The sequence below is a fragment of the Panthera onca genome, chromosome A1, assembly GCF_046562875.1.
Source record: "Panthera onca isolate mPanOnc1 chromosome A1, mPanOnc1 haplotype 2, whole genome shotgun sequence".
In the NCBI taxonomy this organism is placed as follows: domain Eukaryota; kingdom Metazoa; phylum Chordata; class Mammalia; order Carnivora; family Felidae; genus Panthera; species Panthera onca.
The window spans coordinates 238,489,727-238,516,160 of record NC_138339.1 but is presented as its reverse complement, the minus strand read 5'-3'; the positions used below and the strand labels follow the sequence as shown (position 1 = coordinate 238,516,160).

General features: G+C 40.7%; 1 protein-coding gene across 3 annotated transcripts; it reads left to right on the top strand.

The window, feature by feature from the left end:
- Positions 1-19,693: 19,693 nt before the first annotated feature.
- On the top strand, positions 19,694-25,737 carry SAP18 (Sin3A associated protein 18). Of its 3 annotated transcripts, none has more exons than XM_060637569.1 (4): positions 19,694-20,002; positions 20,178-20,287; positions 25,129-25,251; positions 25,511-25,737. In XM_060637569.1, exons 1-4 carry the CDS (start codon positions 19,709-19,711, stop codon positions 25,665-25,667), a joined length of 684 nt encoding a protein of 227 aa, XP_060493552.1. In that variant the 5' UTR covers positions 19,694-19,708; the 3' UTR covers positions 25,668-25,737. The 3 variants fall into 3 exon arrangements, with proteins under 3 accessions (XP_060493552.1, XP_060493551.1, XP_060493553.1); XM_060637568.1 differs by having other exon boundaries at positions 19,694-20,020; XM_060637570.2 differs by having other exon boundaries at positions 19,839-19,995.
- The last annotated feature ends 697 nt before the right edge of the window (positions 25,738-26,434 follow it).

Sequence of the window (26,434 nt, the reverse complement as noted above, 5' to 3'; positions counted from 1 at the left end):
TGAGAGAAGCCCTCCGTCTTCTACTCACACTTTCCACGCCTCTCAATTCCCCTTCCTCCCACCTCAGACTTCGGAAGAATGCATCAATCGGTAGCCTGCTTTCTTAGAAAACATAAGTTACTCAAGGGGAGGAGGCGTGGTCTGAGGTTTGAGCGGGAACTTCTTTCTGCGACCACGTCGGGGACATAGTCACTAGTCGGCCGGCCTAGGTCTGCTCTTTCAACAGCTCAGGGCCTGGAGCCGGCTTCGGGTTCTGTGTCTCCCTCTCTCTCTGCCGCTCTCTCTCTCTCTCTTTCTCTCAAAAATTAGTAAACATTAAAAAGATTTAAAAAATCTTTGAACTTAGAACCGTACAAATGACAAAGAAGGGGTGTCTGACACATTGGTAGCCTTGTACAGAGATTCCCCAGCCTCTTGAATTTCAAAGCTCATGCGCTTTTTTTGCTTGTTTGTTTGCTTCCCATGTGACCCTCATGTGTAGCCGGGATTAGAAACTTCCGGTTTAGAGGTTTGAAAAAATACCACCTAAATGTAACACGCCAAGTCACCATCGTTGAAGGGATACGGAGTCCCCATTGTTTTCACAGCACGTCTCCACCGCCACAGCACTGCCGAAAGCCCTCTGCTGTTTCCTGTCCCACAACGGTGTCTTCCTGGACCCGTGCCAGGGACCGTTGTCTTCACCTGGCCCGTAACCGCCTCCCTGCTCGCCGCCTTTCGGGAGCCTGGGATTGTGGCTGATCCCCGCTCCTGAAAGGCGGCGACTTTCCCTGGGCGAAACCAGGAGCGCCCACTAGTTGCCGTCTTCCGTCTCGGCCGCCATCCGGAAATGTCTTCCGACAAGCCTACCCGTTTACTTTTCCTCTTTTCCCGGCTGAGACCTTAGGATTTTGAAAGAAACCGATTAAAATATATATTCTCAGGAACCTGAATTGGTTGCCAAGAATGTTGAGTCACACCCCCGATGAGGAGGATTTTCAGCAGGAGGAAATTGGCTCCCGCGCGTGACTTCCTGTAACAGAAAACGTGACCGTTGCAGTAGGTGAGCAAATGCTTCCATTTTGAATAAGTTATGCCTCAATTCCGTACCACCTCATGTTTTAAAATAGGTCGTAACGTTTAGTCTTGGAACAAGACAGTGTCACAACCGTCAGGGTGACATTTGTGATGTGGGAACGAACAAGAACACCCAAAGCGATCTTCTTTCTTGTTTAGAACAAAAAATACAAAGTGGGTGAATGACTCAGGTGGCCGGTGAGTAATGCCTGGCCTGGAGTGGTTGTTGCCATCCTTTCAATGCCCCAGGGGCACATTTGGTGCAGACACTGCATTTTTGGCGGTCCTGTGGCTGAAGACTCTTTCTCTATTTCCCTCCATCAGAGGCTACCAGGGTCCGTTAGAGGCACCGCCCTGGACACTGGGCCTGCGGGGTCCACTCTGCTGGCAGCCGGGGTTCCTCCACACTAGTTCCGGGACATGGTCCCGCCTCTTCTGCCCACCGCCCGCCTCGCTGGGCAGCTGCCCATTTTCCAGACCCGACTCATCAGGCTTCTTGGTGGTCCTGCGAGTTTTCCAACCTCTTTTCGGTCAATTCCTTTTCTTAACTCGGCCGGAGCCTCTTTTTACTCGCAGAAGAGCCCCAACCACTACAGTTTCCTATTCCAATGAAAATAAAACTCAAACTCCTGCCGTGGCCTCCAACAGGTGAGCTGGTTCCCTGCCCACCTCTCAGCCTCATCTGATTCCTTTCTCTGCTCTGTCCTCCCTACTCCATCCTGGCTCTTTTCGGTCTCCAGTACACTCTGTCTGAGGCACCCCAGCTCCATCCCAGAGCTCTTCTGCCAGGAACCCTCATTTTCCAGGTCCGCTCCCTTTGCCTCAACCAGTAGAATTTCAGAGCGCTTTGCCCTATTTGTTTCCGTGTGAAGGCGCCATGATCTAAAATCCTGTGTGTGTGTGTGTCTTTGTGGTGTCTTTGTTGTTCTTCACTTCTTTTCCGTCTCCTCTACCCTAAGGTCCTCGTGGACAGGGAATTCATCCTTCTTCACTACTTTATGCTTAGCACCTACGAGGGTAGTAGGCATGTCATAGGAGAAGGTGCTTGGTAAATAGCTGTTTAAATAAATGAGTCGGTTTCCAGTGTCACAGTACTTTTATTTGATCTTCACAATAATCTCGTGAGGTGAATGTGTGCTTTATCATATCCATTTCTCAGGGAGGCCATGAGGCTTGCCTTCAGTCGGCAACTAACGGGGGAAGAACCTGGCTCATGTTAGTTTCGATTTCATTCCTTTTAAAAACCCTTATGGAAAAAATCTGATATTCTTTACACCATACCATACTTGATAAACATTAAAAAAAAAGCATCGTAAAAAAGATATTACTTTTTCCTTCAAAATAGAAACTTCTTAGCAAAATACCTAAGCACCAAATCCTCTCTTCACAATGTCCATGAAAACAATGCCAATTGTTCAAGCCATATGTTTTGGGACCTGCCCATTCATTAGATTAAAATAATGGCAGGGGTGCCTGGGTGGCTCAGTCGGTTAAGCGTCTGACTTCAGCTCGGGTCATAATCTCATGGTCCGTGAGTTCGAGCCCCGCACTGGGCTCCGTGCTGACAGCTCAGAGCCTGGAGCCAGCTTCGGATTCTGTGTCTCCTTCTCTCTCTGCCCCTCCCCCACTCACGCTCTGTCTCTCTCTATCAAAAAATGAATAAACGTTAAAAAAATAAATACATAAAATAAAATAATGGGAGCAGATATGGAAAGAAGTAAAGGGATTTGAAAATGAAGGGCAGGACCAACATGGCTTGCTGATAGGTTGGATACAGAAGATGAGAGGCATGCAGGCTACACTAGCTAGGTTGCCTGCTTCAATCCAGTAATTTGGGACCGTGTTCTGAACCACAGCTTGGCCTGCTCCTGATTTCTGTTTGTTTGTTTGTTCATGACAGTAGATAAATTCTGAAGACTATCAAAACTCTCTGCCTCCGTGATCCTAATATTTGTAGTGTAGGAGAGGTCTTACATCAAATATTTCATTGATAACACAGATAAATGGAGGTTTTATATTAAAGGAACATTTTTGCCTGACGACTTCAGATTTTAATGGTGGTGGTAGTATTGACCTAATTTTTAAATTAAATGCCATTTAATAAAATGCAGTTACTGAGGCACCTGGGTGACTCAGTTGGTTGAGGGGCCAATTTTGGCTCAGGTCATGATCTCCTGGTACGTGGGTGTGAGTCCAGCATCGGGCTTTGTACTGACAGCTCAGGGCCTGGAGCCTGCTTCAGATTCTGTGTCTCCTTCTCTCTCTGCCCTTCCCCCCCACTCACACTCTGTCTCTGTCTCTCAAAAATGAATACACATTAAAAAATCAATCAATAAATAAAACGCAGATACTGGCATTATGATTATATAGGAGAGAAAATACATTTTGAGATACTTACAAAGTTTTAAAAATACAGTAAAACCTTGGTTTGCCAGAGAAACATGGTTGTGATCTGAGGCACTTGTATATCAAAGTGAATTTCCCCATAAGAAATAATGAAAACTCAGATGATTCATTCCACAACCCAACATAGTTGTATAAAAATTATTATAATACTGTAATATAATACAAAATAATAAAGTACAAAATATAAAGAAAAATAAACAAATTGACCTGCACTTACCTTTGAAAACCCTCGTGGCTGGTGTGAGGGAGGCCAGAGAGGAGGGTAATCGGGTAGGACGGCTTTCACTACCACTAACAGAATCACTGCTATCTATTGCTCAATGGACTCTTCTTCTTTTTGTGCAACTTTAACAAGAAACCTATCCAATGACACTTGCTTTTGCCTCCTTTGGAGGATTTCACGGAAATGGGACATTGCGTTGTCGTTAAACAGATTCATCACTCGCACTTCCACAGCCTCGCTCGGGTCGTGTTTTCTACAAAATTTTGCATTGTTTCCCACATTTTACACATCTCCCTAATCTCATTTGAGGTGGGGGATTCCTTTGCCTTTTTTTCCTCCTCCTCTGCAGATGAGATGCAGATGTAGACTTCCTATAAAATCTTGCAATTTCGTACAAATCAAAACCACAAAGAGATACCACCTCACGCCTGTCAGAATGGCTCACATTAACAATTCTGGCAACAACAGATGTTGGCGAGGATGTGGAGAAAGAGGAACCCTTTCCAACTGCTGGTGAGAATGCAAACTGGTGCATCCACTCTGGAAAACAGTATGGAAGCTCCTCAAAAAATTGAAAATAGAGCTACCCTACGACCCAGCAATTTCACTACTAAGTATTTATCCAAAGGATACGAAAATACTGATTCGAAGTGGTACATGCACCCCAATGTTTACAGCAACACTATCGACAATAGGCAAGGTACGGAAAGAGCCCAAATGTCCATTGACATTTGGATAAATGGATAAAGAAGATGTGGTATATATACACAATGGAATATTACTTGATGATCAAAAATAATGAAATCTTGCCATTTGCAACAACGTGGATGGAACTAGAGTGTATTATGCTAAACGAAATAAGTCAGAGAAACAAATATATGGGTTTCACTCATACGTGGAATTTAAGAAACAAAACAGATGAACATAAGGGAAGGGAAGCAAAAATAAGCAAAAAAAACCCCAGAGGTGGAGACAAACCATAAGAGACTCAAATACAGAGAACAAACTGAGAGTTGCCGGCGGGGTGTTGGGTCGGGCAATGGACTAAATGGACAATGGACATTAAGCAGGGCACGTGTTGGGCACTTGTAGCACTGGGTGTTACATGGAAATGATGAATCACTAAATTCCATTCATGAAATCATTATTACACAATATGTTAACTAACTTAGATTTAAATTTAAAATTAATTAATTAAAAATTTAAAATTAAAATTTAAAAAAATCTTGCAATTTCAGCCACTTGTACTTCTTGATGATTTCCTTCTTAACTTCCACCGTAATCATCTCCTTCTTCTTTACCGCCTTTCTTTTCAACCTTTCTCTGCATGGGGGGGCCATTGTATATGCTCACATGGATGTTGACTACAGCACAGTATTCATAAACTCTTATCATATACTGTATTTAACGAAACTGGCAATAAGGCAGCAGAGGAAAGGGTCTACATCTGCAGGCGCTTGACCTAGAATGAAGCAAAGCATTCCTAAGCTTACTCTTGTCTGGAAAAGCAAAGGACTGTCCACAGGTGCTTTGAAGTGACAAAAAATACACTAGTGCCAGTTGCAGGCACCTTCAAATGTTCTGAAAAATCACTGATTTCTGTCAAAACCGTGGTCTGAGACTGAGTGTCAGAGAATGGGAGACAATGACACACAATCCCACAGTGAGGGAGAGAGAGAGAGAACCATTGGTTCAGTTGTGATCATGTGATGTTCGGCGTCACATACTTCTCATATTGCAAGACATCACTCGTTTATCAAGTTAAAATTGATTAGAAATGTTCGCTCATCTCGTGGAACACTCGCAGAACAGGTTCCTCGCAATCTGAGGTTTACTGTACTTGTAAATCATAGTAAGCATGCATAATTTTCTTACGGTACACCTCTGGTCTAAAAACCAAAAGTGGATTTGTGATAAGTCCTAGGAGTTAAATTTCACAATTATTTAATGAAATTCACAATACAAATTATACTTCATGTAATATTTAGTAAAGAAATTTGTGTCAGCCCATATACTGGTGAATAACCTGAATAATGTTTATGGTTTCATACCCCTTATAAGATTGCAACTGCTTGTAAAGATCTAAAACAAGCAGTTTCTATTTCAGTACTTTTTATATGCTTCATAAAAAATTTCTTAAGAGATTTTTTTTGCCCTTGGGGCACCTGGCTGGCTCAGTCGGTGGAGCATGTGACTCTTGATCTCAGGTTGTGAGTTTGAGCCCCATGTTGGGTGTAGAGATTACTTAAAATCTTAAAAGAAAAATAATTTTTTTGTCCAAAATGAAATGATTTTAAGGAATTATTCCATTGCAACTTGTAATATTTTCATTTGGTAGAAGAAAATTTTATTTACTAAGGTAAATGATATAATGATCAAACCTAAGTGATATAATGCTAAAAATGAGGAGAAAAACAATATTTATATATTTATTTATTCATTCATACATTTATTCATTCATTCATTCCTTTTAAAATTTTAATTCCAATATAGCTAACATACAGTGTTATATTAGTTTCAGGTATATAGTACTGTGATTAAACAATTCTATACATTATTCAGTGCTTATCATGATAAATGTACTCTTAATCCCCTTCACCTATTTCACCCACTCCTGTAACCCATCTCCCCTCTGGTAACCATCAGTTTGTTCTCTATGGTTAAGACTCTGTTTTTTCCTTTGTCTCTTTTTTTCTTTGTTCGTTTGTTTTTTTCCTATCCTCCACAGATGAGTGAAGTCATATGGTATTTATCTTTCTCTGATGACTTGATTCCATTTAACATTACACTCATTAGATTCATCCATGTTGTTGCAAATGGCAAGATTTCGTTCTTTTAATGGCTGAAAAATATTCCATTTTGCGTATATACCACATCTTTACCCATTCATTTACCAATGGACACTCGGGTTGCTTCCATAGTTGGCTATTGTAAATAATACAGTGCAATAAACATAGAGGTGCATATATGTTTTTGAATTAGACTTTTTGTATCATTTGGGTAAATACCCAATAGTGGAATTACTGGTTCATATGGTAATTCTATTTTTAATTTTTTGAGGAGCCTCGATGATGTTTTCCACAGTGGCTGCACGAGTTCACATTCCCACCAACAGTACAAGAGGGTCCCTTTTCCTCCACATCCTCACCAACACTTGTTTCTTGTGTTTTTGATTTTAGTCATTCTGACAGGTGTGAGGTGATATTTGTAGTGGTTTTGATTTGCATTTCTCTGATGATTAGTGATATTGACCATCTGTTCATGTGTCTGTTGGCTATCTGCATGTCTTTTTTGGCGGAATGTCTGTTCCTGTCTTTTGCCGATTGCTTAGTTGGATTATTTGGGTTTTGGGTGTTGAGTTTTATAAATTCTTTATATATTTTAGATACTAACTCTTCATCAGATATGTCATTTGCAAATATCTCCCATTCACTAGGTTGTCTTTTTGTTTTATTGTTTCCTTTCCTGTGTAGAAGCTTTTTATTTTGAGGTAGTCCCAATAGTTTATTTTTTTTCCCCTTCCCTTTTGTTTTCCTTGCCTCAGGAGACGTATCTACAAAAATATAGCTACTGCTGTTGTCAGAGAAATTACTGCCTGTGCTCTCTTCCAGGATTTTTATGGTTTCAGGTTTCACATTTAGGTCTTTAATCCATTTTGAGTTTCTTTTTGTGTATGGTGTGAGAAAGTGGTCCAGTTTCATTATTTTGCATGTAGCCATCTGCTTTTCCCAACACCATTTGTTGAAGAGACTGTCTTTTTGGCATTGATTAGTTAATCATATAATTGTGGGCTTATTTCTGGGCTTTCTATTCTGTTTCATTGATCTATGTGTCTATTTTTGTGCAAGTACCATACTATTTTGATGACTATGGCTTTGTAATACAACTTAAAGTCTGGAATTGTGATGCCCTCCAGTTCTGTTCTACTTTTTCAGGATTGCTTTGGCTATTTGGGGCTTTTTGTGGTTCCATACAAATTTGAGAATTGTTTTAGCTCTGTGGAAAATGCTGGTGGTTATTTTGATAGGGATCACATTGAATGTGCAGATTGCCTTGGGTAGTATAGACATTTGCCAAAGCAAAAAACAAGGGGGGGTACATACATCCCAATATTTGTAACAGCATTATCAACAATAGCCAAACTATGGAAAGAGGACAAGTGTCCATCTACTGATGAATGGATAAAGAAGATATGGTATATATATATATATATATATATATATATATATATATATATATACACACATATACATACAATGGAATATTACTCGGCCATCAAAAAGAATAAAATCTTGCCATTTGCAATGACATGGATAGAGCTAGAGTGTATTATGCTAAGTGAAATAAGTCAGTCAGAGAAAGAAATATACCATATTATTTCACTCATATGGAATTTAGGAAACAAAGCAGATGAACATTTGGGAAGGGGGGAAAAAGAGAGAGGGAGAGAGAAGTAAGCCGTAAGAGACTCTTAATGATAGAGAAGAAACTGAGGGTTGATGGAGGGAGGGAAGTGGGGGATGGGCTAAATGGGTGATGGGTATTAAGGAGGACATGTATTGTGATGAGCCCTGGGAGTTATATGTAAGTGATGAATTCTCCTGAAACCAGTATTTCACTATATGTTAACTAGAATTTAAACAAAAATTTAGGGGAAAAAACCCACAATATTTGTTCTTCCAATCCATGAGCAGGGAATGTCTTACCATTTGTTTGTGTCATCTTCAATTTCTTTCATCAATGTTTTATAGTTTTCAGAGTACATGTCTTTCACATCCTTGGTTAATTTATTCCTAGATATTTTATTATTTTTGGTGCAATTGTAAATGGGGATGTTTTCTTAATTTTTCTTCCTGCTGCTTCACTATAGTGTATAGAAATGCAATGGATTTATGTATATTGATTTTGTACACTGTGACCTTACTCAATTCACTTGCCAGTTCTAGTAGTTTTTTAGTGGAGCCTTTAGGGTTTCTGTATATAGTTTCATGTATCTGCAAATAGTGAAAGTTTTACTTCTTCCTTACTGATTTGTATGGCTTTTATTTCTTTTTCTTGTCTGATTGCTATAGCTAGAACTTCCAGTACTATGCTGAATAAAATTAGTGAGAGTGGACATCCTTGTCTTGTTTCTGGTCTTAGGGTACAATCTCTCCATTTTCCACCATTGGGTATGATGCTAACTGTGGTTTTTTTCATGTATGGACTTTATTATGTTGAGGCATGTTCCCTCTAAACCTACTTTGTTAAAGGTTTTTAATCATGAAAGGATGTTGTACTTTGTCAAATATTTTTTCTGCATCTATTGAAATGCTTGTATGGTTTTTGCCCTTTCTCTTCTTGATGTGTGTGTTTCAAACTGATTGATTTGTGAATACTGAACCACCTTTGCATCCCAGGAGGAAATCTCATTTGATCATGGCCAATGATTTTTTAATGTATTGTTGGATTTGGTTTGCTAATATTTTTTTTGAGGATTTTGCACCTATGTTCATCAAAGATAGTGGCTTATAGTTCCTCTCCTTCTTCCTCTCCTCCTCCTCCTCCTCCTCCTCCTCCTTCTTCTTCTCCTTCTTCTTCTTCTTCTTTGTAGAGTCTTTATCTGGTGTTGGTATTACGGTAATGTTGGCTTCATGGAATGAATTTGGAAGCCTCCTCCTCTTTTATATTTTAGAATAGTTTGAGAGAATAGATATTAACTCTAGTCAGAAAAAAATTTGCCTGTTATAAAATAATTTTATTAGTCTATGGAACCCCAAAATATCTGTAACACTCAACAGGTATATTTTTATAGAAAAATGACAACCCACATTAGTGAATTCCAGTTTCAAATTCTGGCCACAATTCTTAGTTTTACAATTTTGTAATTCTTGGTTTGCTGGCCTACTGGAAAAAATCACTCAATAGTGTGCTTGATCACTTCAAGGTATGATATTGAATCTCCCTTTAATGGACTTTGAAGTCCCCAGGCATGAGGTCCTCCATCAGTAAATTGGGCAGTTAGTGCATTGACTCCTTTAGGCTATTGGAGACTATTTAGGAACCATTTATTAAATTGCATAAGGCTAAAACATTGAGATGTTTGCTTAGACAACTAACTAATTACCAGGAACTATATCAGACATTAAGTAGAACTTAGTTAACTTAGGCTGTTTGAAAGTAAAACAAAGTAAAACTGTAAAAATTGAGATTTTTTTGATATTCAATTACATTTTTTTATTAATAGATTTCATTTTTTCTTTTCCAGTGAGATGAGAACTCCTTATCTGAATGCAATAGCTATATGAATTTAAGAAACCATTAGCTTTTCCCCGCCCCTGTCATTTCTTTCTTTGTATGGGATAAGACTTCTTCCACCCCCTTTTAAATTTTTTCCAGGGTTACTTCAATGAAAAAATCAAAGCACAGCTGGTGGAAGGTCCAAACCACCACTATGAGTAGGGACGTAAAGCAACCAGAGTTACAACAGAGAGCATGCAACACATTCCAAAAACACCTCCTGAAGGGCCAGGCCCTGGACAGTGTATGACCCCTTTTTAATATAGTAGTGCTCACCAGTGCAGGACATGTAATAAGCTATTAAAACACATAAGGGGCAGAAAACTAGCCAAAATGATGAAAAGGAAGAATTCTTCTCAAAAGAAATTCCAGGAAGAAATGACAGCTAGAGAATTGCTCAAAACAGATATAAACAATATATCTGATCAAGAATTTAGAATAATAGTCATAAGATTAATAGCTGGGCTTGAAAAAAGCATAGAAGACAGCAGGGAATCTATTGCTCAGAGATCAAGGAACTATGAAATAGTCACAACGAATTAAGAAATGCCATAAATGAGGTGCAAAATAAACTAGATGCAGTGACAGCAAGGATGCAGGAGGCAGAGGGGAGATTCAGTGAAATAGAAGATAAAATTATGGAAAATGATGAAGCCAAGAAAAAGAGAGATAAGAAAATACTAGCCCCCAAGGGGAGGATTAGAGAACTAAGTGATTCAATGAAATGTAATAATATCTGTATCATAGGAGTTCCAGAAGAAGATGAAAGAGAGAAAGGGGTAGAAGGTTTACTTGAACAAATTATAGTTGAGAACTTCTCTAATCTGGGGAAGGAAGCAGACATCCAAATCCAGGAGGCCCAGAGAACTCCCTTCAGAATCAACAAGGTCTTCACCATGGCGAATCATAATGAAACTGGCAAAATACAAAGCTAAAGAGAGGATTCTGAAAGCAGCTAGGGACAAACAGGCCTTAACTTACAAGGGTAGACACATAAATGTAGTAGCAGACCTGTCTACTGAAACTTGGCAGGACAGAAGGGTGTGGCAGGAAATATTCAATGTGCTGAATAAGAAAAATATGTAGCCAAGAATCCTTTATCCAGCAAGGCTGTCATTCAGAATAGAAGGAGAGATAAAGGCTTTCCCAGACAAACAAAAACTGAAGAAGTTCATGACCACTAAACCAGACTTGCAAGAGGTCCTAAGGAGGACTCTGTAAGTGGAATGCTGCAAAGACTACAAAGGACCAGAGACATCACCACAAGCATGAAGCCTACAGATAACACAATGACACTAAATCCGTATCTTTCAATAATAACTCTGAATGTAAATGGACTAAATGCTCCAATCAAAAGACAGGGATCAGAATAGATAAAAAACTAAGATCCATCTATTTGCTGCCTACAAGAGACTCATTTTAGACCTGAGGACACCTTCAGATTGAAAGTGAGGGGATGGAGAACTATCTATCATGCTACTGGAAGTCAAAAGAAAGCTGGAGTAGCCATACTTATATCAGACAAACTAGACTTTCAATTAAAGGTTGTAACAAGAGATGAAGAAGGGCATTGCATCATGATTACAGGGTCTATCCTTCAAGAAGAGCTAACAATTGTCAGGTGTCTGGGTGGCTCAGTCGGTTAAGCATCTGACTTAGGTTCAGGTCATAATCTCTCAGTTCATGGGTTGGAGCCCCACACTGGGCTCTGTGCTGACAGTTTAGAGCCTGGAGCCTACTTCGGATTCTGTGTCTCCCTCTCTGTCTGCCCCTCCTCTGCTCCTTCTCTCTCTTCCTCTCTCTCTCCTTCCCTCCCTCTCTCTCTCAAAAATGAATAAACATTTTTTAAAAATTAAAGATAAGCTTACAAAAAAGAGCTAACAATTGTAAATGTTTATGCCCTCAACTTGAAACACCAACTATATAAATCAATTAATCACCAACATAAGCAATCTTATTGATAAGAATATGGTAATTGCAGGTGACTTTAATACTCCACTTACAGAAATGGGCCAATCATCTGGGCAGATAAATCAATAACGAAACAATGGCCTTGAATGATATACTGAACCAGATAGACTTGACAGATTTATTCAGAACTTTTCATCCAAAACAGCATTCTTCTCAAGTACACGTGGAACATTCTCCAAGATAGATCACATACTGGGTCACAAATCAGCCCTCAATAAATATAAAAGACTTGAGATCATACCATGCATATTTTCAGATCACAACACTATGGAACTACAAAAGACCCTGAATAGCCAAAGTAATGTTGAAAAAGAAAACCAAAGTGGGAGGCATCATAATCCTGGACTTTAGCCTCTACTATAAAGCTAATCATCTACTAATCATCAAGACAGTATGGCACTGGCCTCAAAACGGACACATAGGCCAATGGAATAGAATAGAGAACCCAGAATTGGACCCACAAATATATACCCAACTAATCTTTGACAAAGTAGGAAAGAGTATCCAATGGAAAAAAGACAGTCTCTTTAGCAAATGGTGCTGGGAGAACTGGACAGCAACATGCAGAAGAATGAAACTGGACCACATTCGTACACCATACACAAAAATAAACTCAAAATACATGAAAGACCTAAATGTGAGACAGGAAACCATCAAAACCCTAGAGGAGAAAACAGGCAACAACCTCTTTGCCCTCAGCTGCAGCAACTTCTTACTCAACATGTCTCCAAAGGCAAGGGAAATAAAAGCAAAAATGACCTATTGGGACTTCATCAAGATAAAAAGCTTCTGAGTAGTGCTAAGAAGTATTCTTTCTGCTCCTACTTTCTGGAAGAGATTGTAGAGAATTCATATAATTTCTACCTTAAATGTTTGGTAGGATTCACCAGTGAACCCATGTGAGCCTGGTGCTTCTCTTTCAGGAGGTTGCTAGTTATTGACTCCACTCCTTTAACAGATTTAGGTCTATTAAGAAAAACTATTTCTTCTTGTGTGACTTTTGCTAGAAGTTTACTTTTTAAAATATTACTTTTCATTTCTAAAGTAAATATATGCTTATTATGAAAAATGAGTAAAATACAAGAGAGTAGAGTGTCTCAGCTGCAACTCTGACCAAGAAGTGAAGTCTGTTTCTCCACTTCCTTCATTTTTGTCATGGCCTTGTGACTTGCTTTGACCAAGAGAACGTGGCAAAAGTGAAGTCGTGTAGCTAATGAGCCAAGTCTTCAAGATGCTCTTACTCTATTGGAACCTTGAGACTATGATGTGAAGAAGCCTGAATTGTCCTGGTAAAGACACATGACCCAGCACTATTACCTACCTGGGAGGCAAAGTCCTCTTAGAGATCAGATAACTACAGTGGCATGAGGGAAGCCAGATGAGACCAGAAAAACTGCCCAGCTGAGCCCGGCCCAGATAAAATGGCTGGTGTCTTAAGCTTTTGTGTTTTCAGGTGGTTGTTACATAGCACTAAGAAGATAATTGATACAGTGATCAATAAATATGAACTGATATAATTATTACCATATAAATCTAAAAGATGAGAATATGACCTTGAGATAGTTACCGAGGCACTTTAAAATGTCTTTTATCATTTTTTTTGGTTTATTTATTTTGACAGAGAGAGAGAGAGAGAGAGTGAGAGAGAGAGAGAGTGTGCACAAGTGGGGGAGGGGAAGAGAGAAGGAGAGACAGAATCCTAAGCAGGCTCTGCACCATCAGTGCAGAGTCCAATGAGGGACACAAACTCATAAACCTCGAGATCATGACCTGAGCCTAGATGAGAAGAGTCAGTCGCTCAACCAACTGTGCCACCGAGGCACACCTGTCTTTAATCATTTAATAGATACTTTAGTGTTGGGTATATACAAAGGACTGCCTTAAATTTTATGTATGGTATTATGGTATCAATACCACGAAGACATCTATCACATGCATTTCCAAATCTCAAAGAACTGACACGTTATTGGAGATCTTTCTTCATGTGCAACCTTAGAATCAGGGCCAGAAGAGCCACCCAAGTCTCCCAAAGTATCACTCCTTCTAGATTTGATATTTAAACACCTAAACCAAATACCTTCCATAGCTTTTTTTTTTTTTTTTTTTTTTTTTTTCCAATTGAATAATGCTCTCGGTATTTTGCAGCGATTTAAGATGAGCCCACATCTGGGGCACCTGGATGGCTCAGTCAGTTAAGCATCTGACTCTGGATTTTGGCTCAGGGCATGATTTCATGGTTCGTGAGATTGAGTACTGCCTTGGGCTTTGCGCTGACAGTGCGAAGCCTGCTTGGGATTTTCTCTGTCTCTCTCTGCCCACCCCTCCCCCCTCACACTCTCTCTCAAAATAAATAAACTTAAAAAAAGATTAGTGCATATCTATTTGAATGTACATGATAATGAATTGGCAAGGATTTATGATTAAGTACTCATGAGAGCAATGCTATTTTTTTCCATGAGATTTTCATGAAATCAGCTATCCTTTGGCAATAGAGGGAACTGACAGGGAATTAGCCTCTTAATTTGCCCCCTTGCCTCTTTGCAAAAGATGATGCAGTCTACATAATGATGAATATAACGGCTCACATTTGTTGAGCGTTTAGTTTATAGCAGCCACTGTGCCAACTATTTTAGATGCATTTATTCCTCATGAAGTATTATCCTAATTTATGGATCAGGAATCTTTGACTCAGAACAGTTAAGTGATTCAAGATTAACCAGCTAGTAAGTGACTAAGCTCAAATTTAAATAAAGATCTATCTAAATTCAAAGACTAAGATTTTTAAGCATTAATTAAGCTTTTTAAAACCATTTTTTAAGTTTTTAATTTATTTTGAGAGAGAGTGCGAGTGGGGGAGGGGCAGAGAGAGAGGGAGAGATAGAGAGAGCAAGAGAGAATCCCAAGCATACTCCGTGCTGTTAGCACAGAGCCCGATGCAGGACTCGATCCAACGAATCGTGAGATCGTGACCTGAGCCAAGATCAAGAGCCAGACGCATAACCAGCCGAGCCACCCGGGTGCCCCACCATTAAGTAAGCTTTTTAGTTGCTCCCTACAATTTGCTTCTGGTGAATATGTTGTTGACACTGCAGACTCTTGAGGATGAGGATGTCTGTTTAAAAACGATTATCAATCTGATCATTCAAATGCTTAAAGTAGGGGGTAAAGTGAGAGATATTTCAACCCTCTGAAATGCCAATGCGCCCTCATTCCCTTGGCTTAAAATGTACTGTAAATGAGATGGTTCTCAGAACAACCTGAGAAGCTAGTTAAAAAGTGGATTCCAGAGGCGCCTGGCTGGCTCAGTCAGTGGAGTGTGCGACTCTTGATCTCAGGGTTGTGAGTTCAAGCCCCACGTTGGGTGTAGAGATTACTTGAAAATAAAAGCCTTTAATTAAAATAAACAAAAAAAGTGGATTCCCCAAACCATCCCCCAGAGCACGTTTTAGTGGGAACAGCCTTTACAAACACTGCCTCTCTGGTTGTAGTGTGAGCAATGGCTGAAGGGGAGACACGGAGACCAGCTAGGAGTGTCAGGACTGGCTCATGGCGGCATTGCTTTTAGGGCTGATGCCAAGCAGGCGTGAATGCTTATTTGTAAAAATACAATTTTTAGGGAAACATAAGACAATGTATCTTCTAAGTAGTAATTATACTGCTTCTAGGCTTAATTTTTCTAGGAATGGTTATGGAAATTCACATATTTTTGCTACTCTTGGTAACAAGCAGATGCTTTACTGAGAGTATTCACATACACTGCTGTCCAAAAAAAGAACCCATAAATATTGTGCTTATAAATGTCGTATACCTAGTCTCCCACAGAGGCACCTGAAGAAATTTTAAAAAGGTTTCATAACTCCCCAGAAATATCCAGATTTACAACCCACAGCTTTTGTAAAAAAAGAGTCAGAAAATTTTATGAAAAATACGTTCCACTAAATCTTTTCCAGAAACAGTTTGTACACGTTCATGAATATCTGTTTCCTGCCATCAGAAAGCTGTCCTTCTGAATCTCAACAGCAGAAAAAGCCATGGAGTTATAGTGATTGACTGAGGCAGATTCTATAAAACTTCACCTTACATATTTCTGATTTTAATTAGGGTAATCTACTTGCGCCCTGATTGAAAATGCCAAAACATGTTTCAGAAGAAGAGCGAAGAGGACAGGTGGAGACACATACCTCAAATGTTCATTCTTTAAAAATTTTTTGTTGTGGCAAAATATAACGCGGAATTTGTAATTTTAACCATTTTTAGGCGTACAATTCAGTGGCATTAAGTATATTCACAATGTTGTGCAATTATCACCATTATTCACTTCCAGAACTTTTCATTGTCCCCAGGAGAAACTCTGTATCGTTAGACAGTAATTTCCCATTCCCCTCTCTCCCCAGGCCCAGGTGACATTTATTTTACTTTCTGTCTCTCTGAATTTCCCTATAACGAGTGCTTCGTATGTGTGGAATCATACAATATTTGCTCTGTTGTGTCTGGCTTATTTCACTTGGCATAATGTTTTCAAGCTTTATCCTTGTTGGCATGTATCAGTACCTCATTCTTTTTTAAGACTGAATAATATTCCGTTAATGGGTATCGATTCATCGGTTGAGAGACACTAGGTCGTTTTCACCTTTTGACTATTGTGACTAATGCTGTTATGAACACTGGTATTCAAATACTGATTGGAGTCTCTGCTTTCAATTCTTTGGGGCATACACCTACAAGTGTAATACTCATGCGTGTAAATTCTAAAGAGAACGGACGCATATACTTAAATATTATAATTTGTGTTCAGAGCTGGATCTAGAAGCTCAAGTAGGTGGATTGAAGCATGCTGAAAATCCACCTTAACTTCTAAACTATACCTGCGGTTCCACTCCTTCAAGGTACTGGGAAATTCTGTTTTGATGAGGGCCTGTCATTTGGAAAGGTCCAAATGAGAGCTTACGTCCAAGAAATTAAACCTCCCCAATAATGCCAATAATACGTTGTGAGGTTCTTCATTTCCCCATTTTCATTGTTGTTCCTTTAATTGATTGATTACAGTGCCCTCATGTGTCTATATTTTTATACTATGCAAGTTTTGAAATAAGTGATGGGGAGAAAGGAGCATATTTGTGATGAGCCCTGGGTGATGTATGGAAGTGTTGAATCACTACACTGTACACCTGAAACGAACATGACACTGTATGTTAACTGGAACTAAAATAAAAGCTTAAGTAAAAAAAATTAAATTAAGAAAATAGAATCATAAAATTGGGGAGAAAATTTAAAGATCTTTTTAAAAACTGAATATTCACTTCATGCAAGGACCCATCTCTAAGCAGTTAAAACACTTTAACAGAGATCTAAATTGCACACACAAGAGTATTTAAAACGTATGGCCACAATGTGACCAATGAACACCCCCCCAAAACCCCTCTAGTGAGAAAATGCTAGCTAGTCCATTAGAAGCTCCCTAGATGCCTTTCATAAATTGCATTACCCTAGCTTACACTCAGAAGTAACACCGTCCTGAATTTAGTGTTAATCATTTCCTTGCTTTTCTTTATAGTTTTACCACTTTGTGTTTGTTTTCCTAAACAGCATTCGGGGGAAGGGGGAGAGAAGGTTCCTATTTTTTAACTTTGCACAAATTGAATCCTATTGTATGTATTGTTCTGTGACTTGCTTTTTTTAGTCTACTTTTTAAATAAGCACATTGATGCATTCATTCATTTTCAAATCCTTATGAAATTTCATTTTATGAATATATTCTGGGTAGACATTCAGATTTTTTCTAGTTATGAAGAATAAATGTTTCAATGTTGTTCAACATGTCGCCTGGTGCTCACGTGTGACTATTTCTCTGGGTATACAAATACAACTGGTGTACCTGGGTCTTAAGTTGTGCATATATCCAATCTTTCTAGGTAACACCACTCTTTCCACAGTGGATGAGAGTGGTCTATAAGAATTCCATTTTCTCCATATCCTTGCCAGAACTTGGTTGTCAGACTTTTATATTTTGGCCAATCTGAGTAAAATGTAGTTGTGGTTCAAATGTGCATTTCTATGATTATTCACGAGGTTGGGCAGCTTTTCAAATGTTTACATGTAATTTGTGTTTCTTCTCTCCTATGAAATGCCCATCATGACTCGTGCCCATTTTTCTAATGGACTGTTTGAAAAATTTTTTTTTTATCAATTGATAGGCATTCTTTTGGGGTGGGCTTTTTTTTTTTAATAGCAAGATATAGTATTCATACAGAAGAGCATAAAACATAAACATACTGCTTAAAGAATAATTTAAAATCTAACAACTGTGTAACCACCACAAAGGTAAAAAAAAAAAAAAAAAGAATGTTGCCAGTACTTCAGAAGCACCTTCTTTGCACACACCCCCATCACCGTACTCTTCTCAGAGGTAATTCCCATTCTGACTTCTGTGATTAGTTCATTGCTTTTCTTTTTATAGTTTTATCACCTGGGGATGCATCCTGAACAGTATAGTTTAGTATTGTCTGCTTTTGAATGTTATGAAAATGGATTCACACAGTATATAGATTCTTCTGGCTTTGGTGCCATACAGCCACTATGATGTTTGCGAAATTCCCGTTGTTTCACATAGTTGTATGTAGTTTCATGTAGCTGTAGTTCATTTTTGTTGCCATACGGTGTTCCATTGCTGTTCGGCACTTTTGTTGCTGTACCGTATACCGTGACTCACTGAACTCATGATTCATTGTACTCATGACGGAACTGGGGTTGTTTCTAGCTTTTTGTTCTTATGAACAAAACTGCCAAGAACATTATTGTAATGTCTCTGGATACACTTCAGCAAGATCTTCTCTAGGGCATATACCAAGGAGTGGAATTATAGATCTAAAGTATACATATATTCAACTTTACTAAATAACCCTAAGCCACTTTCCAAAGTAGGTATACCAGTTTACACATTCATCACCAGCATCGGAGAATTCCCATTAAGTCTGCCAGCAAATGTCAGAGTTTCTAATTTTTGCCAAGCTAGTGAGTGTAGTTTGTTTCCAACCAATCAATTCAAGCCAATTACTACGGTTTTAATGCATTCCCTGGATAATTATTCCCGAGCACCTTATATGTTTATTGGCCATTTGGAATTCTTCATTTTAAAAGCACCTGTTCAGTTATGTTACCCATTTTCTATTGGGATGTCTGTCCTATTCTTTATATATCTTGGACACTAGTTTTTGCCAATCACATGCATCACAGATATTTTTCCCACTCTGTGGTTTATGTTTTTCTTTCTTTATGATGAATTTTGAAGGTCAGGTTTTGTTTCGTTTTTCCAATTTAGTCAGATTTATCAATCTTTTCTGGTTAGTATCACGTATCCCAATCCATAGGTCACGAAGATGGCTTATGACGTTATATCCCAAAAGCTCTAGTTTTGCTGTTCATATTCAGGTCTTTGATCCATCCGAAATCGTGTTATTGTGGTGGGGGAATGGCTCACTTCACTTTTCCCCCATACACACAACTATTCCGTGAGCATTTACTGTTCATGGGTGTGTTACACAACTTGTTATTCCTTTACTAAAGAGTTCGATACTTTGCTAATAAAGTCATGTTTTTGCTTACTTACCTCCTGTACCATTCGTAAGAGTTTTGCGTTTGTTAACTTATTCATTACATGCGAAAAGTGCCACCGCAGGCTTCTTTGGCCCGTGAATATTTCAGGTAATAAATTCCCAGGCTACCAACGGCCTGCGAACGACCGCCTCCCTCAGAAGCTCCGCCCCGCGGACGCCAATGCCCGCCTTTTTCCTGAGGACGCAACACGCAGGCGCGGCCGGACCCGAGCTCCCGCGCCGCACAATGAGTTGCGCCTGCGCCGGCAAACGCCCCGCCCCTCCTTCTCTGGTCCTCTATAAAGCCTCGAGCTTCTCCTCGCGAGAGGCTTCGTTCTCATGCTCGCTGCAGGGGTCGGAGGTCAGAGCGAGCGTCTCGCGGGCCGTAGGAGGAAGATGGCGGTGGAGTCGCGCGTTACCCAGGAGGAAATTAAGAAGGAGCCGGAGAAACCGATCGATCGGGAGAAAGTATGGGGTCCGGAAAGAGGTGGAGGTGGGCCTGGCGGGGCGGAGAGCGCGGCCTGTGCCCGAAGGCGGCGGTATTCCAGCTCCCCGGGCGGTTCGGAGGCCGCGACGCCTCCGGAGGGGAAGGGAGCTCTGGGCTCGCAGCCGCTTTCTTTAACTTCTGCCCTTCCTCCTTTCGCCCCCAGACGTGCCCGCTGCTGCTGCGTGTTTTCACCACCAATAACGGCCGCCACCACCGAATGGACGAATTCTCCCGCGGAAACGTACCGTCCAGCGAACTGCAGATCTACACTTGGTGAGAGTGCTGGGGCCGCGGGGGGCGCGGCCCTGGGGGGCGGTCGGACATTAAGTAATTCCCTGTGCCAGGAAAGAAGGGTCCTCCGTGTTTCCGCTTTTTCCCCTCCACTCGGGGCCTTTGGGCCCAGCTCTCAGGCAGTTGGAGGTTTTACCCGGTAGGTAAAAGGGGCCTGTCTTGTAACACGTTTAAGGTTCAAACTTTTTTGAGTTGTGAAGAATTGACGGACCCAAGATTGCTATCGCTTGTTGTGGCTGCTGGGTACAGAAATAATACGTAAAGAAAACGCGGCGGCCTTCTTTACGGGGCTCATGGTCATGGGATAAAGGGAAGTAAAGGGAACTCATGGGATATTTATCCTCGAGAGCATTTATGTGTGATATTAATCCTTAGGTGCCATGCGTTTAAAAAAAAGAAAAAGAAAAAACAGGTTGATTTTTTGATCTGGTGCTTGATGGAAAAGACTGTGGTGCGTGTTCAGTAAAGACCTGCCCCTGAATATTTCTCTCACGGGTGGGTACCTTCCATACCCCCAAGTCTGTCCGGGGCCAGTACATACTGCAGACTTCTCTTTAGTGCTGCACGGATTTCCTTAGTGTCACATCATAATGGCTGTTTAGTAGCAGAAAAAGGTTAATAACTCTTAAAACGATGCCTTTATTGTGATAAAGATACATGTAGCGTTACATTTGCCACTGTAAGGACTCCGTTGCATCAGCTGTATTCACATTGTGCAACTCTTAACCTGGTAGCAAAGCTTTTTCATTTCCCCCAACAGAAGTTCTACGCCTAATAAGCAGTAACTCCCCATTCCCTTCTTCGCCCTGGCGGTCTGTATGAATTTGCCTATTCTAGATATCTTAAACAAGTGGACTCGTAACAGTGTTTGTTGTGTTTGCTTTATTTCACTTAGCGTGATATTTCGTTCTCTTTTTGTGGCTGAATAATACCTCCTTGTAGGATATACCACATTTTGTCCACTTATCTGCTGGTAGGCGCTTGAGTTTCCATTTTTTGGCTTTTGTGAATAATGCTGCTTATGGACCTGGATCTGTTTAATCCCTGCTTTCAATTCTTTTGGGTATATCCCTAGAAATGGGACTGCTGGAACATACAGTTATATGTTTAACTTTTTGAGGAACCACCAACCTTTTTCACAGCAGCTGCACCATTTTATAGTCCTGGAAGGGTATGTAATTTTAAACTGTGAGCCCGGCACAGTACAACTTGATTCTTTAAACATTGGGACCTTCTTTGTCTTTTTGGAGGTACCCTGTAGTGTGCTTCCAGTTGAGCATCATTCCAGGATAAAAGTTCCAGGGAGATTGATTTAACTTACAGGGAAGAACCGTTACTAAAGGGTTGATGAAAATCTCTATTCAGAGATGAAAGTGTATGTTTCTTCCAACAAATAAGAGTTCCTGTTTGCCAGGTGCTATGCTTAGATTCTGAGGGGATGAAGTAAAGGAGGTATCGCGGTTTCCTACAGTAAGCTCAGTCTAGTGGAGAAAGCCCGTGAATAAATACTAATATACTTCAGGGTGAAGATGGCAGAGTGAGATTTCACCAAAGACCTTCTGCTCCTGATCCAGAAGAAAAGTTACAAAAAAATTCTGCCCTAGAGTGTCCTGTCCTTAAAGTACAACCAAATAAGGAAAGACCACCTAGGTCGTCTCTCAAAGTGATGGCCAAAGACAGATTCTGAAAGACTGAGCAGTTGGTGTCATAGTAGCACAGAGCCCTGCCCTCTCTGCCTAAGAGCAGTACTGAAGGAAGATGAGTGAATAAATCTTGGGACTTCTTGATTGGTGCAAGTAGACTGAGGGACTAAATAGGCAGCCCTAAGACAAGTCTAAGAAAGAAGAGTGCAGTCCAGAAGACCCTAGCAGAAGCAAACTGAATGTGCCGAAGCTCAGGGCACTGTATGGAGCGGGGGTAATAATAATAAACCAGATGCCACAGGAGTGGTAAAGCTCCTGTGCTTGTATGGTCATTAAACAGGTTATTGAAAGAGAAGTAGTTAGGTAAGCTGTATCAGGGTTCGGTCAGAAAAACCGAACCAGCAGGAGATCTGCATGAAGGGCTTTGGTTCACGTAATTATGGAGACTGCCTAGGTACCTAGATCCCGATCTGGAGGGCGAGCTAGCAGGAAGGGCCAGGCTGGAACTTGAGCAGGAGCTGAAACTGCCCACAGCAGCCTGGATTTCTTATTCAGGGAAGCCTCCCCTCTGTTCTTAAGGCCTTTCAACTGATTGAATCGGGCCTACTCTGATTGAATGAAGCTTACTCAGATTATCTGGGATAATCTCCTTAATTTAAAGCCAAATGGTTATAGACTTTCATCACATACACAGAATACCTTATAGCAACACCGACATTAGTGTTTGATTGAATAACTGGGGCTGTAGCTTTCCCACGTTGACGCATAAAACTGACTCTTACAGTCACACAGCAAAGTCTCTTCCCAAGAGAGCTCTTTCTTCATCCATGCACTCAAGCTTCGGACTGGTGGTCGGAAAGCAACGCTTGGCATTCCCAGCTATTAGTTTAGGGAGACGGTCGTCGGCAGGTTGGAAGCTTGTAGGAGATTTACTGTCAGAACTGATAACGGATGTAAACCAGATTCCCTCAGCTCGTTAGGACAAGATGACAGTATGGGAAGTATTTTTAGAAAGGAAGAAAGAACTCTTTGTGGTGCACAGCATTAGTATATAAGGTGTGCCAGGGAATAATTAACATCAGGTGAAAAAAAAGGTCACCTCCAAGACTGATTAAAAAATCAGCTTGATCCCAGACCTCATGGGGACAAAGTTAAAACAGGCAGGGGAGTTGTTGCAGAATAGAGTAGAACTCTGACAGTTAAAAAAAGAAAAAAAGCTACAAAATTAGGAGGTGATAGGAGGGTAACAGTGTGACTCTTTATCTGAAATTTTGTAATTCCTTCTATTTTACTTGTTTTTTCTTCTGTTAAATTCAATGGTGAATTTCGTTAAAAATACGTATAATATTTGAAGAATGAATTACATTTTTGAATTACAACTTCATAATACATATGAAGTATAATGTGCTTGACAATCTTCAAGGTTTTTTTTTTCTGCCTCATTGTGTATGTGTACAAGAAGATGCCTACAGTGGTGTTAACGTCACTGGTCATTTCTGGTGGGTGAGATTTGGGATATAATTTACTGCATTCGTGCATGCAGCTTTTCCTCCTCTGTAAAGTGTGTCAAGTGGAGAAAGGCAGTCATGCGCAGCTTCTCGCCCCATCCTTGCGTGGCTGCATAAGAGTGACCTGGGCCTGGAGCTTTTTTACTTGTTTGTTCGTTGGTTTTCCCCAAAGAGATAAGAACCCTCACAGCCTGTGCTGGACGTGTCTCTTTGGCAGTACCTTTCCCTGTTCTGGGTTTGATGTGCCGTTGTCTGGCACCTGACCGGCCCCACTGCAGCGTCCGTTCCCCGGGGGTCCTTTACCTGCAGCACAGGAAGGGTGCGTGCAGACTGTCGGCGCATCAGCTCCAGGGCGAGACCTGCTGGCGCTGAGGGACCCGCGCTCTCAAGCCAGTCTTGTGCTGTCTTTTCTCTGTGCAAGTAAAGCATCGTTCCCTCCGTGGTCTGTGTGAGTCGGGTCCGTCTGGGCAACCCCAGTACCCACACAACATGCAGTAGGTTGACATCCTGGGCCTCCTGCTCCTGCTGGAAGGCACGGGTGTGCTCTGTGCCATCCTCCACGTGATTGGACTCCTCCCCTGGAGGTGGGAACAGCTGTCACTTGTGTGACAGAAGTTTTATACAGAAACGTTTAAAAACCGAGATGGAGAGGAGTTGAAGGCAACATATACGGAGTTCCGTAATGAGGTGGAAATAAGGCAGTGGTGGTGGGGAGTGGAGAAGACGATTCGATCTGTGTTTAGGAGGCAGAAACAACAGAGATGGGAAGAACTTAACAGTGCTTTTAGGTTTATGACCTGAGCGGCTGAGTGGGTCTTGGTAGTTTCGGTGGTTAGAGGGCAAGGGCATTGTTCTGGGGGTGATGCTTTTGAAGAGTGTCTGGTGTCCTTGTTTCATTTTATCGCACCTTATAGGCAAAGTTGTTTCAGTTCCGCATCATCCATTAAGTTCTGAGTTCACATCGTTTCAGGGCAAGAATATGTATTGTCAAAGGAGCTTCTGCTTAGTCTAAAGAAAATTTCATGTTTCATTGGCCTTCTGGCTCTGTCATCTATAGAACTCTTAAGATTCCATCTTAGAAAGAAAAAACGTTACATCTTCACAAAAATGCTTTCCTGTCATTGAGTCTAAGATGCACTTCAACTTTAGACATGATAAAATGTGGAAAAGTATATATGCTTTAGAAACAAGGAAATAGAGTTATTTTAAGTGTTTAGGTTAAATTGGATTATTCTTAAGGAGGTAAATCACTAGCCCAGAAAGATGTTACATAGCAATGAAAGATAGCAGGTGTAATCCCTTAAAGTCCCTTTTGGCACTAAAAGTCTGACTTTAGTTCATCAAAATTTCAATCATTGAGGCTGGTAAGGGGAGTTTAGGGGGCAAATAGTATTAGCCGCTTTAAAATTAAGTATAGGGGGCCCGGCTGACTCTGTCGGTAGAGCTTGCGACTCCTGATTTCAGGGTTCTGAGTTTGAGCCCTGCGTTGTGTGTTTTGAGAATGCTTAAAAATAAAATTCTAAAAAAAATAAGTATAAGACCTTGACAGCCTCAATTCTAACAGGTCACAATCCAGACACACATAATTAACTCATTATATGTCAATATCCTTGCTATCTTACTGTTATATTGTTGATTAATCAAATGTAATGTTTTTTTAAAAAAAATTCAGGATGGATGCAACTTTGAAAGAACTGACTAGTTTAGTAAAAGAAGTCTACCCAGAAGCTAGAAAGAAGGGCACACACTTCAATTTTGCAATTGTTTTTACAGATCCTAAAAGGCCTGGCTATCGGTAGGTAACTTTTAATTTTTTAATTCCTGTAATCTTTTTGGCTTTGATATGTTTTAATTGATAGGGATAACCCCTTTTAATGAGCTTCTTATTGGGCAGAAAATAAATTTATATTATCTTAACGTCTGGTTCAGCTTAATGTAGTCATTAATTTATAACTGTGCCGTAAGATAACGGAGCGAATCCAGTTCCGTGTTTACTTTGCATATTTAGCTTCGTTGGTCTGTGATCCATTAACAGTTGGTCTCCTTTTCTGCAGAGTAAAGGAGATTGGCAGCACCATGTCTGGGAGGAAGGGGACTGATGACTCCATGACCCTGCAGTCGCAGAAGTTCCAAATAGGAGACTATCTGGACATAGCAATCACCCCTCCAAATCGGGCACCGCCTCCTTCAGGGCGCATGAGACCATATTAAATTTTATTTACTATTCCTTGAATTATTTTTCGTTCAGTTATGTAAAATAAACTTTTTCCTCCCCTCGTCATTGCCATTAAGCCTTTAAACTCTAAACGAATTGTAATGCGTCTCCTTAGGAATTAGATCTGGCCGTGTTGAGTGTTAACAGAACGTCCACGTTTCTGGTCCTTCCATAAAATAATGAAGAAAAGTGCTCTTAGCATCCGATGTAAAACTGTATTGTCAAATACATGTGTGCAATCAGCCGGAGTGTGAAAGTTCATGGCGATGGGAACAGGGTTTAATTAGCATTTGGGGTTTATGCCGAGTAGCGGAGGATGTTGTGTTGAAGCCCGAGTGGGGCAAGCGAGAGCCGTGGTATGGCACGAAATGGAGCGCGAGCTCGGGGCCCGGCCGCTCCGTGCAGGTAGAACTAGGGCGAGGTGGCTGGCGAGGCGTCTTGCGGTAGCACGAGCCGAAGCGAGTCGAAGAAGCCACGTGTGCCGGAAGAGATCGCGCCGTCTGAATCAAGGTACGGTGACATAAAAAGTTAGAGGAGGACGGGTGCCACGGGGCGTTTTCTGTTTTAAAAATGGGGAGAATAGGCATTTTGAAGACAGGAACCAGTAGCGAGGAAATCAGGGTGAGAACTTAGGTGAGGGTGGAAAGGTTTCCCTTGAAGCTCTGAAAATGGAGGGAGGGATGAAAGCAGAATCTTGAGACCTGGGAGCAGAGCCAGGGAGGAGGCCCAGTGGAACGAGTAGGAGATACTCTTGCATCCCGTT